General features: G+C 38.7%; 1 protein-coding gene across 1 annotated transcript in view; it reads right to left on the minus strand.

Annotated features, from left to right (window-relative positions):
* Positions 1 to 2,135: 2,135 nt before the first annotated feature.
* RPGR (retinitis pigmentosa GTPase regulator) overlaps positions 2,136 to 17,653 on the minus strand; it is a gene marked incomplete at its 3' end in the record, with an annotated part of 120,403 nt that continues 104,885 nt past the window's right edge. The window contains exons 10-14 of the mRNA XM_082245445.1: positions 17,143 to 17,313; positions 10,286 to 10,457; positions 6,673 to 6,773; positions 4,752 to 4,811; positions 2,136 to 4,175 (exon numbers count right to left, since the gene is read on the minus strand). Coding sequence (XP_082101571.1) covers positions 2,136 to 4,175; positions 4,752 to 4,811; positions 6,673 to 6,773; positions 10,286 to 10,457; positions 17,143 to 17,313 — 2,544 coding nt within the window. The remainder of the gene's footprint in view (positions 4,176 to 4,751; positions 4,812 to 6,672; positions 6,774 to 10,285; positions 10,458 to 17,142; positions 17,314 to 17,653) is intronic.

Consider the following 17,653-nt stretch of genomic DNA (forward strand, 5'->3'; position numbering starts at 1 on the left):
CGCCTGCCTTTATGGGCATATGAACTTTAATAGCATCCCAGTCTTAGTCTGTAGGTTTATTTTCGAGTTGGCCCACCCTCTGCAGCTATTGCAGCTTCAATTCTTCTGGGAAGGCTATCCAAAAGGTTTAGGAGTTTGTCTATGGGAATTTTTGACCATTCTTCCAGAAGCGCATTTATGAGGTCAGGCACTAATGTTGGAGAGAAGGCCTGGCTCGCAGTTTGCGCTCCAATTCATCCCAAAGGTGTTCTATCGGGTTTAGGTCAGGACTCTGTGCAGACCAGTCAACTCCTCCAACCCAAACTCGCTCATCCATGTCTTTATGGACCTTGCTGGCTAGTTAAGTGTAAGCTTGAATTCCACTTTCAGTGATGTGCAAATACTTACAGATATTTACTATGTCTCAAAGATAACAGCACTCCTCCTTGACACATTGCACATAAGCAGGAGCTCAGAGACTGTTTTTTTTTTTTTTTTAAATGAAATATATTTCCCAACAGCATAAAACTTGTATTGCATGTATATTTTGACACATAGGTCTGTTTAAGGCCTCATACACATAGGCTTATGAAAATAAGCAGCATTTTCTTCTACCTGAATTTGGCAGAAAGAATTACTCTGCTACAATATGTATGCGTGTTTATGCACGTATGGCATTTGAGGATAAATGCAATCTTCTGGCCATAATATTATTTTTTCTTGGCATTGGAATATATTTCTGTGCATACGCACGCATTTATGTGTGATTTTTGCTCAAAAGCTCCTCTCAGAATGTACCTTTGGTGCGCTTTTTTTCTGCCTGTATATGCTTCTCTTAAAAAACGCACATAAACAGATATAGAGGCGCTTTTAAAGGCATATTGAAAAAAAAAAAAAACAACTGCTGAATGCCTTTAAAATAAAAGCAGCGCTTTTTTAGAGCTTTGTGCATGAGGCCTTAAAGAGGTGGAGTAAAACAGATAAAAAAATTAAAAAATATATATATTTAATCAGAAAGATTGGCAGTAAAAATAAGAGATGTGTACCACAAAAGGACATTGGTAGAAACAGGTCGCATTTACTTACATCTGGTGTTTTTTGTGCTCTTCCTGTACTACTGTCCTGCCAGACACTTGTTTATAGCAGACTTCTAGCCCTGAGGTATAGTAAATTCCCCTACCCTAATTTTTCCCTATGTGTCATATACTTCACACAGAGTCGATTGTCTATCTAAACCAAGTCAATTTGGGGGCAGATATCAGCAAAGTGTTAGGCCCCTTTCACACTGTCCGTCCATCGGACGGACTCCGTTTATCTCAGCGGGGGGATCGATCCGCCGATTCCCCGCTGGCAGGAGGATGACAGCTGTTCTCCGTGCTGTGTGCGGAGACACAGCTGTCAGTTCCCCATGCATCTCTATGGGGGAATCAGATGGGAACGGACCGTCTCATCCGATCCGATGGACGGATGGAAAATAGGGTTTCCATCCGTCCAGATTTGACGGATCGGATGTCAACGGACATGTCTCCGCTTGACATCCCATGCCCAATAAGGATGTATGGGGGGACCGTTCAGATCTTCCAAAAAAAACGGACAAGCAGATCTGGACAGTCCGCCTGTGTAAAAGAGCCCTAAACCTCCAGCTTCTTAGAGTCAATAGCACTCCAATATCTCCATTTGGGTTTCCTGGCTGGCCTCCACCACAGATTGCATTCAAGGTTTAGCTTTATGGTAAAAAGGCCATTTCCCCCTACTTCATTCTCTAGTTACAGTATAGTATGAGTGCTATCACTTGTTGGCCCTAATGAAAAACCTTGATAAAGGAGGATAGGGCTGTAAAACCCAAACATGTAGATTTTTGTACTTGGCTGAGAAAGTAATAGATACTAATGAATAAATCCAGCAGTATCTGTCTGAAACAAACATGCCAGAAAATTGTGTATTTTAACATTACTATATATTATTAAGATACCAAAATCATATATAGATTATAAATATATAATAATGCTATTCACACTGTTTTAACAATCAATGTACAGGATTTCAAATCTAGGCCTATTTTATCATACAACTATATTCACTAGGTTTATGATATTTACTAATTTTAAGCACTTTAAAATGAAGCTCACCACATATTAAAACAACTAATGACAAAATTATTTTAGTGTCAAATATTGTGGTAAAATATTGTCCCAAAACTGGGTTGAGGGGTCCAGATTCTTAAATTTTGCGGTCTTTTCAGATTTTGTAGATTCATATTCCTCAAGCTCAAGTTTCTTAAAATTTTTAACATTCTTTTTTTTCTTATCAGTTTGTTTTGTACTTTTACTGGATTTAATCTTTTTCTCATTGGCCGCCTTTTCCATCTCCCTTTTTCCCTTTTCTGTTTTTTTGTCTTTGTCTTTCTTTACATTCTCCTCCTCATCTTCTTCTTCATCCTCATCTTCTTCCTCTTCATCCCCCTGCTCCTCCTCATCTTCTTCCTCTTCATCCCCCTGCTCCTCCTCATCTTCCCCTGCTTCTTCCTCTTCCTCCTCCTCTTCCTCATCACCTTCTTCCTCCTCCTCCTCTTCCTCATCCTCCTCCTCTTCACCTTCTTCCTCCTCCTCTTCTTCCTCTTCCTCATTTTCTCCTTCTTCCTCCTCCTCATTTTCTCCTTCTTCCTCCGCCTCCTCATTTTCTCCTTCTTCCTCCTCCTCCTCATTTTCTCCTTCTTCCTCCGCCTCCTCATTTTCTCCTTCTTCCTCCTCCTCCTCATTTTCTCCTTCTTCCTCCTCCTCACTTTCTCCTTCTTCAGTTTCCTCCTCCTCCTCACTTTCTCCTTCTTCAGTTTCCTCCTCCTCCTCATTTTCTCCATCTTCTTCTGCTTCCTCCTCCTCTTCTTCCGCTTCCTCCTCCTCATTTTCTCCTTTTTCCGCTTCCTCCTCCTCCTCCTCATTTTCTCCTTCTTCCACTTCCTCCTCCTCATTTTCTCCTTCTTCCGCTTCCTCTTCCTCATTTTCTCCTTCTTCCTCCTCTTCATTTTCTCCTTCTTCTGCTTCCTCCTTCTCATCGTCATCTTCTTCTGCTTCATCTTCTTTTTCTTCCTCCTTTTCCATTTCTGCATCTTCACCCTCCTCTGCTTCTTCTTCTTCTTCTTTATCTTCTTCCCCCTCCTCTGTGTCTTCATTTTTTTCCACTTCTGCTTTTTCATCTTCTTCCTCCTCTACTTCTTCCTCTTCTTCTTCTTCATCTGTGGCTTCTACTTCTCTTTTCTCTTTGTCCATTGTTTCTTTTTCCCCATCTTCCTGTTCCTCTTCCCCTTCCTCAACATCATCTTCAGTCAGACCGCTTTCTTTATTTTCACCATCTTCTTCCTTCTTGCTCGATTCTGCCATCTTGCTACTTTGCAAGACTGAATCTTCTAGACTTTCTTTTTGTTTAACAATGAGTATTTTACCTTCTTTTTTCTTGCTATTATATGTAGGTACTTCATGTTCATTTGAATGCTCAGTACTACTACCACTATGCTGGTCTTTCTTAAAACACTCTACTCTGTCACCCTTAGATATTTTACCATTCAGTTGTGCTTCATTCTCACTAAATTGGCTTGAAATATCCTTTATTAGAGAAACACCCTCTCTAAATGTCTGATGTGTCAAATTGTCTGAGCTGGAAGAAGAGGATGACATGTTTTCAGCTTTACTAGCACATTTGTACCCATTTCTACCACTGACTATTTGCTGTCCACTAATACCATCATGGCTTTGGACACGGATGATTCTGGGGGTCTTATCATAATGCTTATTGTTTTTGGATTTTGCTATGTTATCTGATTCACTACTTACAAATGACGTGGCACCAGCCTTACTCTTTGTTCTATCTGCCATACTATTCTTTGATTTTCGCTTCTTAGCTCTACTTTGGGTCTGAGATTGGCTTACACTAGTTTCCTTCTCTGTACTATCTTTTTCCATAAAACTGAATTGCTCTTTACTGGCAAAATACTTTGATTTGCCAGCTTCTGAGGCTTTTTGAAATTTATCTTGGATACTCCTTTTCATAGTGTGTGTATGTGCCTCTGCACCAGTAATTTCAGATTCCTTGCTGTTGGAACTGATTGACTTGTTCTGAAGAGGCAGCGATGAAAGAGATCTGCTACTCTCCTTTGTCTTGACCTTACCATCAACTTTCAGTTCCACATTTTTAATGTTCTTCTACTCCACCAGAGAAGCAAAACAATGAAGAAAGAATGAAAAAAGTAAAACATGATGAAATAAAATAAGCAACATACAAGAAGAAAGAAGAAAAGAATGAGACAAAGAAAAGGTAAAAAAGAAACAAAAAAAAAACCAGAAAATTGACAAAGCATTTAAAAATACAAAGAGTGAAACAAAACAATCCTAAAATTGGGGAAGTTGAAGAAGTCAAGTCATTTTTAACATTGCCATAATATATGCTTACAGTTGCCAAGGAACTGTATCAACTAGAGTGCAATGCAAGAATTTCTATTGTAATTCTGTGATTGCACATTTTGTTTGTTGTGATGAGCATTCTCTTGTTGTAAATGCTTAAAGACATAAGCCTAAAATGTAAAACTTTTCTTTTTTTTGTTAAATAAACAGCATCTGCAAGTGATGCGAAGGATTCAATGGGATTCCTAAAGGAGAGGAACACAACTGTTACTTTAACTTTAGCAAATGCTAAACACAAAATGGTCGACACCCTTATTATTAAAATCTTTATTTTTAAAACCTGAAGGCATATAATATATCTGGGAGAATGTCACCTACCTTTCTTTTCTGAACTGGAGAAAAAGTACTGCCACCAGGTGTTGTGCTTATGGCATGAGTCTAAAACACAGACATGAAATAATACATTACCATGCTGTTTGATAAAGCACTGCAAAGAGACAAATATATACATGTGATTGAATAATATACAATATATATCAAGAAGCGACCTAGCAGTTTTTGGTCTTGGGCAATCCTAATATCAGAGTATGTTATAAATGTGACCCTTATTACAAATTCAAATTAAAGTAAGATATATTTCTATTCCTTAATGGATCAGTAAAAAATACATGCCCTTTATTTAGTGGCTCCATATACAACATAATATTATTCAGTTACTTTTTTTTTTGCAAAACCTATTAAATACTACTCACAAAGAAATGCAGTGATATATAAAGGAAATAAACACCCAAATATGTAAAAGAGTCAAGGTTTAGATGAGAAAGATCCTAAAATTATAATAAAAAAGGAACAAAAAAAAAAAAATCACTATATAAAATAATCTGAATTCGACTGCAAAAAAAAAAACGATTTACTTACTTTCAAGAGTAGATGTGTAATGTACCACTGTCAATTACACAAGCTACGATGGTGAGTCAATAATTATCCATTTCTCTATACTATATTTTTAGAATTTATTAGAAGAACAGTACAGCTACATTATAGTTGCTTTTCAACGTGCTCAGAAAAAAATGTTTTTGGTTTGTCTCTCAGCCATGTTTGCACGTCATCTTGCACATGTTGATCTGTGGCAAATCGATAACCTCTTAAGACATCTTTAAGTGGACCAAACAGATTGTAATCTGAGGGAGCCAAATCTGGGCCATATACAGGATGCTCCAATACATTTGACAATAGGCCTTAGTTTTTGGTTCAAAATTGCATGCTTCAGCTTGTCACACAGCATCTCACTGCAACATGCATGGTTTACTGTTGAACCCTTCTCCAAATAATGTTCCAATAATTGGCCCTTGTGAGTTGCAAAAACATGTGAGCTTCACTTTTCCTGCGCAGAGCTGGGTTTTGAATTGTTTCTTGACTGATGAATATGCGTGCTTCCATTTCATACTCTGGCGTTTGCTTTCTGGTTCAAAGTAATGTATCCACATTTCATCTCCAGTGACTATTTAAAAAAAAAACAACTTTAGCATAGGAGTTCAGTAAGCGTTGACAGATGGCCAGACAACTGCACTTGTGCTTTTCGTGAGTTGTCTTGGGACACATCTAGCACAGACTTTATGAAATTAAACCCTGTAGGAATATATCCAGAACCATGAATAATTTGCCTATAATTTGCCACTTCTTTAAGAGTCTCTCGTCGGTTTGTCAGAATCATGGCACAGACTTGCTCAATGTTGTCATCAGTAGTGGTTGTGTATGGGCATCCTACTCCTTCTGCGTGCCTAACACTTGTGACTGTTTTTGAACCTCTCAATCCATCCATATACACTTTGCCATGGTAAAACACTGTTCCTATACCTTCCTGGTACACCTTCAGACCACAAAAAAAAACAAAAAAAAAAAAAAAAGAAAAAAAAAACAACCTGAGGACAGTTTGCTGTTCTTTTTGGTGCAAACAGAGTGGAGTAGCCTATGCACCAGCAGCAAAGAAAAGAGTGAATGAGGTCTAAGATTCCATAAAGTGACGACAAAGGCACCATCTCTCGACATGTGCAAGCAGAAATGTGTACAGCTAACCTTAAGATTATTATAGCAAAAGTGCGGATAATTATTGATTCACCCTTGTACATAGACAGTTGATATAATAATAATAAAAATAATAGCTATACTTACACTGTTTACCGTTTAACCATAATGATTAATAAGCATAAGAACCGCAGTCTTTTATCATTGTGCTTTAGTTCATCTTTATCCTGACTGCAAACTTTAAAACCAATGCAGTTATTTTTAGCCTACGTACCATGTTCAATATATCGGCTGCACCCCCAAAACTTTGCTGGCTCACATTATCAGAATCATCTGCAGAAAAACCTTTTACCAAGTCCTTCTGACTTTTTCCCTCTGCAAAAAAGTAAAGAAAAAAAACGACAATATGATTAAAGTGGAATTAAAGTAAAGTACCACATTCCCAATTATAATGTAGGCACCATAATAAAAGAAAGAATGGGACTTTTTTGGTACTACACACTCAGGAATAGAATCACTACTTCAAAATCATCTTAAAAAAGCTATTGATCAAATATATATCAACTGTTGCCCTAAACAGTGCTTTGATCTCATCCTATGCATTTCACATCTGCCAGAACCCAATATTTATAAGTCATATTAATCTATCTATCTACACACACATACACAGTATCTCACAAAAGTGAGTACACCCCTCACATTTTTGTAAATATTTTATTATATCTTTTCATGCGACAACGCTGAAGAAATGACACTTTGCTACAATGTAAAGTAGTGAGTGTACAGCTTGTAAAACTGTAAATTTGCTGTCCGCTCAAAATAACTCAACACACAGCCATCAATGTCTAAACTGCTGGCAACTAAACCAAAGTGTTGTTATTTTGTGTGGCCACCATTATTTTCCAGCACTGCCTTAACCCTCTTGGGCATGGAGTTCACCAGAGCTTCACAGGTTGCCACTGGAGTCCTCTTCCACTCCTCCATGATGACATCACGGAGCTGGTGGATGTTAGGGACCTTGACCTCCTCCCCCTTCCATTTGAAAATGTCCCACAGATAATCAATAGTGTTTAGGTCTAGAGACATGCTTGGCTAGTCCATCACCTTAACCCTCAGCGTCTTTAGGAAGGCAGTGGTCTTCTTGGAGGTGTGTTTGGGGTCATTATCATGTTGGAATACTGTCCTGTGGCCCAGTCTCTGAAGGGAGGGGGATCATGCTCTGCTTTAGTATGTCACAGTACATGTTGGCGCTCATGGTTCCCTTAAAGAACTGTAGCTCCCCAGTGCCTGCAGCACACATGCAGCCCCAGACCATGACACTCCCACCACCATGCTTGACTATAGGCAAGACACAATTGTCTTTGTACTCCCTACCTGGTTGCCACCACATACCCTTGACACCACCTGAACCAAATAAGTTTATCTTGGTCTCATCAGACCACAGGACATGGTTTCAGTAATCATGTCCTTAGTCTGTTGTCTTCAGCAAACTTATTGCAGGTTTTTTTGTGCATCATCTTTAAAAGAGGATTCCTTCTGGGACGACAGCCATGCAGACCAATTTGATGCAGTGTGCGGCGTATGGTCTGAGGACTGACAACCTCTGTTGCAATGCTGGCAGTACTCATACATCTATTTCCCAAAGACAACCTCTGGATATGACGCTGAGCGAGGCCTGTTCTGAGTGAAACCTGTCCTGTTAAACCGATGTATGGTCTTGGCCACCATGCTGCAGCTCAGTTTCAGGGTCTTGGCAATCTTCTTATAGCTTAGGCCATCTTTATGTAGACCAACAATTCTTTTTTTTAGATCCTCAGGGAGTTCTTTGCCATGAGGTGCCATGTTGAACTTCCAGTGACCAGTATGAGAGAGTGAGAGCGATAACACTAAATTCAACACACCTGCTCCCCATTCACACCTGAGACCTTGTAACACTAATGAGTCACATGACACCGGGGAGGGAAAATGGCTAATTGGGCCCAATTAGGACATTTTCACTTAGGGGTGTATTCACTTTTGTTGCCAGTGGTTTAGCCATTAATGGCTTTGTGTTGACTTATTTTGAGGGGACAGCAAATTTACACTGTTATACAAGCTGTACACTCACTACTTGACATTGTAGCAAAGTGTAATTTCTTCAGTGTTGTCACATGAAAAGATATAATAAAATATTTACAAAAATGTGAGGGTTGTACTCACTTTTTTGAGACACTGTGTATATCTATCTCTCTCTATCCATACATACACACACACATATACATATATATATATATATATATATATATATATATATATATATATATATATATAGATACACACACATATTAATGTTGTAAATGTATAATGATCAAGTAAATGAAGGTTCTGCGTCTGGGATATAAAAAAAGGTCCCAACGCGATTTGCAGTAAATCACTTCTTTAGGAGACCTTAGGGTGCTAGAGAATACATAAAGTACATATTAGTACACTAAACATATATATTTCATATTTCAATACTGTATTTCTAATACACAAATCAAATACGTACACATCATGTAAACAGAATATACTTTCCAATACCCCAGAGGCTGTGGCCCAGGGTCAAGAAAAAAACAGAGTAGGTAGCAAGGAATCCAAATAGGGAGGCCATCTAAGTGCAACCATATAAGGGAATGCAAACAAAATAAATATAAGCCCCAGATGCCTAATATAAATGGCAGCCGGTAAATACACCCAATACACAAATAAGATGATATGTGCATAGCTGCAAAATCCAGATGGAACATTACACCTATGTGTATGGTGGCAAGATAGATCAAAAGTAGGTGGATTGAATGATAAGCAACTTTCAAACACACGACCCATAGAACCGTACTGCAAGAGATGATGACTGTATGATCTAGCCTGGTTTTTCAAAAGCCTCCAAGTCAAAATATCCCCAAAAATCTAAATAAAGATAGAAAAATGCAGCAACAGATGAATTACCTTTAACACATATATGCACAGCATACACTTCCATGCTCCAAGGGACACCACAAAGCAAAAAAAAACAAAAAAACAGCTTCCTCTATATATGTAAATCGCCCCTAATTGAATTCCCAGTCTGGCTCCACACCATATCCGCCGACGCTGACATCTTGCATACTGAGACGCGGGTGGGCATGCAACTAGGCATGAGTGGCCCTGAACATTGACGCACATTCCAGTGGTGGAGAGGAGGTGCCACCCAAACCTGCACTTCCACTGATTTCCCAGAGAAAAAATGTCAGGGTGGCTGTTCGCCAGCTGAAGCTTAATAGAAGTTGGCTCATGCAGCAAGACAATGACACTATGCATCTATGTAAACCCAACACAGAATGGCTTCGGAAAAAGAAAATTTGCCTTTTGGAGTGGCCCGGACAGAGCCCGGACCTTAACCCTTTAAAGATGCTGTGGAGTGGAGGGACATCCCACAAATATATCTGAGCTGAAGCATTTTTTATAAAGAGGAGTTGTCAAAAATTTCTCCTAAACATTGTTCAGGTCTGATTCAGAGCTACTGAAAGCACTTGCTTGAAGTAATTGCTGCCAAAAAAGGTTTGACCAGCTATTAACTCCTCTTGCCATTGTAATAAGCAGTGGAGGGTGGGGAGGGGCGAGGATAAAAATATATATTACTACACACTAGAGTTCTGCTTTAAGGTCTTTAAAAATGTTGAAAAAAAAAAAAAACATCAAAAAATTAATTAACAACAGTAAAAGTAGGAATATTACCTACAACCAATCTTCTCCAAGTTGTGTTTGTTTTTTTATTTAAAAAGACAGTCACTTATTATTTAAGATGTTATACTTAAACTAAACAAGCAAAAGAGTTTTGGAAGAGGAGCAATGGAAGCTACTTGAGACTAAAGATTAAACCCACGGCTTACCAGACTTTGACACTGCTGATGAGTTGGCACTTGATTCAGTACTGGCTTGTCTTACTTTGAGAAGACCTGGTGGAACAGTTTTGCTAGTAACAGGCAAGAAAGATTCCAGTAAGTTGCTATTTAACGGTGGTAATGTACGAGTCAAATCACGGATCTGATCGGGTGTTTGTTTCTTAAATAAAAAGAAAAAGCATACATTTACATTGTTTCAGGTACAGAAAGGTTTATGAGCACAATGCTGTGCAACATAGTAAGTAACTATATCAGGTTATTGCCTAACTGGATTTACAACCCCAATCACAAAAGAGTTGGGACGCTGTGTAAAATCTACATAAAAACAGAATGCAATGATTTCCAAATCTCATAAACCCCTATTTTATTTATGAAAGAAAAAAAGAAAATATATCAAATGTTTAAACTATGAAAATGCACCATTTTAAGGAAAAACTTAGATAATTTTGAAATTGATGGCAGCAACACATCTCAAAAAACATGTGGGACAAAAAACAATGGGACAGGGAAACAAAGCGGCTGGCAAAGTAAGTGGTACTAACAAGGAAGAGCTGGGAGAATATTTTGAAACTAATTAGGTTAATTGGCAACAGATCAGTAACATTATTGGGTATAAAAACAGCATCTTAGAGAGCCAGAGTGTGTCAGAGGCAAAGATGGGAAGAGGTTCACCAATCAGTAAAAAGCTGCATCTAAAAATTGTTGAACTATTTCAAAATAATGTTCCTCAACATAAATACAAATATATCATCATCTACAGTAAATAATGGCATCAAAAGATTTTGAGAATCTGGAGAAATCTCTGTGCGTAAGGGACAAGGCCAAAATGCAATATCAGATATCCGTGATATTCAGGCCCTCAGACAACACTGCATTAAAACAGGCATGATTCAATGATGGACAACATTGCATGGGCTAAGGAATACTTTCAAAAATCACTGTCTGTGAACACAGTTCGCTGTGCCAATCCAAAAATGCAAGGTAAAGCTCTATCATGAAAAGAAGCCATATGTGAACAAAAACCAAAAACGCCACCATCTTCCCTGGGCGAAAGCTCATTAAAAATGGTCTAATGCAAAGTGAAAAACTGTTCTGTGGTCAGACAAATCCATATTTGACACTTTTCAACAGAACATTTTAAATGAGCTGTGGCCCAGAGAAGATTGCAGTGTTTCTGGATCATGTTCAGATATGGCTTCTTCTTTGCATGATAAAGCTTTACCTTGCATTTTTGGATGGCACAGTGAACTGTGTTCAAGGACAGTGATTTTCGAAGGAATTCCTGAGCCCATGCAGTGATGTCCATTCAAAGAATCATGCCTGTTTTTAATGCAGTGCGGTCTGAAGGCCCAAAGATCACGGGATTTCAATATGCATTTCAGCCTTGTCCCTTGCGTGCAGAGATTTCTCAAGATTCTTTTGATACAATTATCTATGGTAGATGATGATATATTTAAAGTATTTGCAATTTTACATTGAGGAACATTATTCTGAAATTGTTTAACAATTTTTAGACAGTTTTTCACAGATTGGTAAACCTTTGCCCATTTTTACTTCTGAGACACATCAACTCTCTAAGGCCTCTTTCACACGGAGCGGACTGTATTGCGATCCGCTCCGGCACTTTGTTTTTTTTTTTTTTTTACGGACACGGATGACATTTGTGTCATCCGGTCCGTATGTCCGCATATTATCCTATCCGTTTGCAGATGATATACAGACATAATGCATGTCAATACGATTGCGGATGTCAGCGGATGACACCGCTGACATCCGATTTTGCGTCCTTTCCGTTTTTTAAACGGAAGAAAAAATAGGGTTCTGTTCCGTTCCAAAAAACGGAACAGAGCTGAAAGGACGCAAATCGGATGTCAACGGATGGTCATCGACATGCATTATGTCCGTATATCATCCGCAAAAAAAAGGGATGATATACGCAAATGCGGAACACCCATGTGAAAGAGGCCTAAGATACTTTTTTTATACCCAATCATGTTACTGATCTGTTGCCAATTTACCTAGTTTGTTAAAAAAATGTTCTCCCAGTTCTTCCTTGTTAGTACCACTTATTTTGCCAGCTTTTGGTTTCTCTGTCCCAACATTTTTGAGATGTGTTGCTGCAATTTCGAAATTACCTTATTGTTTCTTAAAATTGTATATTTGTATGTGGTATATACATTTGTTGTGTTTTCTATATTCTATTGTAAATATAGGTTTAGGAGATGTGTAAACCACTGCATTCTGTTTTTATGTACATTCTACACAGCATTCCACCTTTTTTTGGAATAGGGGTTGTATATGTGAAAAAGTTACAACTCATCGCTATTTTCAGGAGTCCAGCCAAACAGCTAAGTATGCAGTAGGTAAACATACACGTAACAATTTGATCTTCCAAATATATATTCAGCTACTCTTGTCATACACACACTCTGCTTGCTACACTGCATAGCCATAAAAAAGGATTTGTATTTCTGCCCATTAAGTCCTGTGATTTATAGCTCTGCTACATAGCACAGTCCTCAATGGCAATTTAGAACACGGGATTATACTCTACTGCAATTAAAGTAACTGTCATTAGAAAAGCACAGAGGTTGCCATTGCAGACTTCATTCTGTAAATCCTAGATGCCTGGCTGTGTCTGGTTTTAGCATATAAAAGTATAGCCGCTCCCGAAGACGTTGTTCAAACAAAACGTACGTAGAGCGGGATCCTCTACCCAGTTGCGTCACTTCCGCTAGAGGGTTTTTGAGGGCCGTGGAACGCACGGACCTGGATGTCTGCTGAACCAAATCTTTTACTGCCTAACTGTGAGTAGATATTTGTCTTGTATTAAATAAATAATTTTAACATACTACACTATGGGCGTATCGCTATATTTTCTCCATATGTGAGCGATGGTAACATAGGAAGTCGGTAGGAAAGCTGGGAAGTCCAGGGATACATTCTTACTGCAACAAAGGCTACATACCCCTGCAGGGGTAAGGATCTATAGTGAGTGCATAACCATAGGGGATTAGCACCTGAACGAGCCTTGAAGCACTAAGGAGGAAGAAAGCACTATCACCATAAGTTTGGATATACTTCACAGCACAGGATCACGGGGAAGGCTCCCCATTGGTTTCGCACACTCATATAAGGATGAAAGAAGCACAGGCACTTTTTCAGCTATTTGGAAATAGCTGCAATACACAGGATTACCATTGTATGGACTGTGGACTGTCAAATCACCATTACGAACCAGCACTATTTATTTGATTATTGTCACTTCAAGTGTATTGTATTGGTTTTATTTTCATTTATATTAGCACCTTTAATATGCCCGTGGGTTAATTGATCATAGAGGTATTCCATTTAATAGCACATTGGCACTTCTAAAATCACCTATTCATCTATTTCACAATTAAATTTTGCATATCTATTTGTGCACGCCACTCCCACTAGTGGCTAAGGAAGGGCAACACATTTTCAGCACTTGATTTTTTTATCCAGCACCATGCACTTTTTTATCATTGTATGAATATTTATTTATATATTAGTACTCATTGTTATTGCATTCATATTTGACTTTGGTTTAATATTTTATTGAACACACACCAGAGAAGCGCCAACCTCACCCCCTTTTTTTTTATATATTTTTTTATTGTTTTAGTATGTGTCTGGGGGTAGTGTGTTTTAAGCATGTAACATTCTCAAAGGAGAGATCAGTGAGGACAGCCTCCATTCTCTTATGAGAAGTTCTCATTAATGTGCACTTACGGGTTTTGCCATTCAAGCCGGGGACCAGACATTAGAGGAAGAAGCAGCATGGCATGAGCTCAGTTCTTTGTCACGCTATTCTCTCCTTGTATCAGCATGTTCCTTGTTACCACATAAGCACTGTAGTACAGTGACAGGCTCCTTTTACTGCTTCTTCCTCTCCCAGTCTGAGTTTTGCTGTACAGGGAATTAGAACATTTTTTATATTGGGTAAAATTAGGGTACTTACACTGCTTACATGCATAAAAAAATAATAATAATGAAAAATAATAATTCATGAATTTTATATCTGGAGGGTAGCTTTAACAATGACAGAAGTGTGGTGAACAAAAGGGCTCTACATTATTTTGCTGAAGACAACCTTTGCTTGCCACAGCTTTTCTGAAAGGAATGACAAATGGAATACCTCTGACCATTTATCACTCTTACATTAACAGGTTATCATAAGGGATGTTCAAATCAATGACATATCAGGCAAAAAAATGAATTCTGGACTTTCCTTTCTACTTTCACCTTGTTCAAGTGACAGGAGTAATTAGCAGGTGTTCTAACGGATTATAAAAATATTCAAGTCAATTTACCTAGAGGAAAAAATTTTATTTTACAAGCTTCAATATAATCTAAAAATCATTAAACCACAATTCACAAGCTGACTTGGTGGAGGATTCATTAATAAAATATGAGAAAATTCCCTGTAGCCTTAGTTTATTGCAAAACTCCTTCAAAATATATTTAACTGAACACTCCAAGCATGCATCTAAATTAATTTATGTTTTCCACATCGTGGAATTTTTAAGCCAGGCAATCTATTGTACAATCCAGTGGGCAATTTTAATATGTGAATTTTGAGATGGGCTTTAATTGTCAACAATGGAAATGGTTATGAGTTTGTTGAACATCCCATTCCAAATAAGCGCATTACTGTGGCGTTCCCCCACCCCCTTTCCTGCTATAACATCCTCCACTTCTCTGGGAATTATTTCCATGAGGTTTTGGGGTGTGTCTGTGAGAATTTGAGCCCATTTAGCTAAAGCAGCATTTGTGAGGTCAGGGTGGACAAGAAGGGTAGCCTCACAATTGGCATTCCAATTCATCCCACAGCTATTCAGTTAGGTGGAAGTCAGAGTTCTGCGCAGGCTCAGATTTCTTCACACCACACAGACCTGGATTTGAACACAGGGGTATAGTTGTGCTGGTACAGAAATTCCCCTTCCCCAATATGTTGCAGCATGGTTTGGAAGACTTCTGTTGTCTAAAAAGTCTTGTATGCTGTAGCCTTAGCAGTATCCTTCACTAGAAATACCCAAACCCAATAATTTAGAGGAGTGCTGTACAGTATATTCAAAGACATCAGATTTTTTGTGAAAATGACGTCTAAAAACATTTGTGACATGAAAACTAATTCAAAGCCAGTCTGTAATTTAGTCAGCTGATCTGTGCAATTTAATAATTAATTATGCCTGCCCACATGGGGGGGGGGGGAGGACTACAGATGAGGTTCCTCTCAGCAGCAAGCACAGGATGTTTTTGTATCCTAAACCAATATTCTATAACAGCCCTGACAATTTTGGCATACAGTCTTTAAAGTTAAAAATGAAGGAAAACATGTTTTTTCTTTTTTAAATGCAGATTAAGCACACACATATGCACAGAGGTTGCATGAAATGTGCAGCACTGCACGCCTAACAGGTTGGATACTGTTGTTCTATTCCGCTATTGAATAATAAAAATAAAAAAACCCATTTGAATGAAAAACTGAAAAATATTTTTTTTTACCCTAAATACTGTAAAATAATTATTTTCCCCTCACATTGGTGCTTTTTGAAGAGCAGGTTAGAAAAGCAATGTCTGTCTGACATACAGTCTTTAAAGTTTAATATGAAGAAAAAAAGGTCTATATAAAACTCAAGGTACAAATTTCCCACTAGAGAGCATTAAGATGGAGATTAGAACTGCTGGGGCATATAGTTCTGCACCTGTTTATGCTATGACTGGAACCGCTGGAACGTTTAGCTCTTTAAAGCTGTGAGCTGCTATCTGAACACTAAAAGTTCCCTTTTTCCCTCTCTGCAGACCTCTTGCTGTCTGTACCTCTGTGGGTAAAAGCTATGACTCCCCCCATCATCCCCCCCCCCCGCTGTATAGTGTGCTGCCCAGTACCTAGTATACCGGACACTGCGGCATCTCTTCCAGGATAATCTACCTCCAGAAGGACCATGCAAGCCTACAATATGCAGATCAATCTGTCTGGATCTCCATCAACTGCGGTTGTGGCAGATGCCTTTAGTGTGAGTTGTTTACCACTTTTTCTTGTATCTCATTGGTTTCCCCTTTTTGGTGACCCTGGACTTGCTGGTTGATGTTCCATTCTGCTGACTGTGTTTCTTCTGTTTGCACCTTTGCTGTGCTCAGGATTACTAAACTAGGATTGTGACCCTGGGACTCTGGACTCAATCTTTGCTGTACTCTTACTCCTTGCCCTTGCTGTGTCCCGATTGTTGTCCCGTGTCACTTGCTACACCACATTGCTACCTTGTGACCTCACTGGATTAACCCTTGCTGCATCTCAGATTGCAGCTCTGTGTACCCCTAGACTTATCTCCCTATTGTACCATATCACTGCCTTGTTACCTCGCTGGATTAACCCATGCTGTCCCTCAGATTGTTGTCCTGTGCTCCCTGGACCTATTTCCTTGCTTTTCCATATCGCTGCATGTGACGCAGGTGGATTAACCTTTGCTATTCTACAGATCCCTATCACTGTGATTCTCTACTTATTTTTTTTCTGTGCCATATTACAGCCCCATCACCTTGCTACCTGTCCCATGCCTGTAATTGCTGTCCAGTGGACTTACCCATTTTGATAATTCAATTGCTTGGGGAACATTCTAATATAGAAACCCTTCAGCCAATGGTCCTAAACCCCTCCTGATCTCTGAGAATGCTGTGTTCAGCCCATACCTCCATCACAGGTGTCCCCATACAGTACCCCATTGTGTAATAGTGAAGAAGTTAAAGGTCAGGTGTCCACAAAACAGTGGCTATATAGTGTATGTAAGAAATATAAAATCACTTGAATGATAATATACCTTTTCTCTTCGTCTAACACGTGCAGAGGGAGATCTCTGCAATGTTGTCGATTTGTTAGTATCTCCATTTACCATTAAATAATTTTCTTTTAGGTTATCAATAATGACAGTTTCAGATTCTTTAGGCCTGGGTGTAGCGAAGACAAGCATATGACAACCACCACATGCCACCTGCAAAAGGAAAACACAATATGGTTTAAAACAATATTGGTATTTATATATTCTGCTCATTCATATAGTGTAGACCTGTTCCTTAGTGCTTTAAGGAGAGCACCAAACCAATCGCATCAGTCTCTGCCTTAAAGAAGTTTACAGTCTAATGTCTCTATAACAATCATAAAAACATTAAGACCGATTTATGTGGCAGCCAGTTAAAACTACTAGTAGGTTGTTGGAAAGAAACCAAAACACTAGAAGGATGCCCACACAAACAAATGAAGAACGTACAAACTCCATGTAGCGAATGTCCTTTGTGGGAATTAAACCAGCATTGCACAGCAAGAAAGCTAAT

The sequence above is a fragment of the Pelophylax lessonae genome, assembly GCF_965119305.1.
Source record: "Pelophylax lessonae genome assembly, chromosome: 2".
In the NCBI taxonomy this organism is placed as follows: domain Eukaryota; kingdom Metazoa; phylum Chordata; class Amphibia; order Anura; family Ranidae; genus Pelophylax; species Pelophylax lessonae.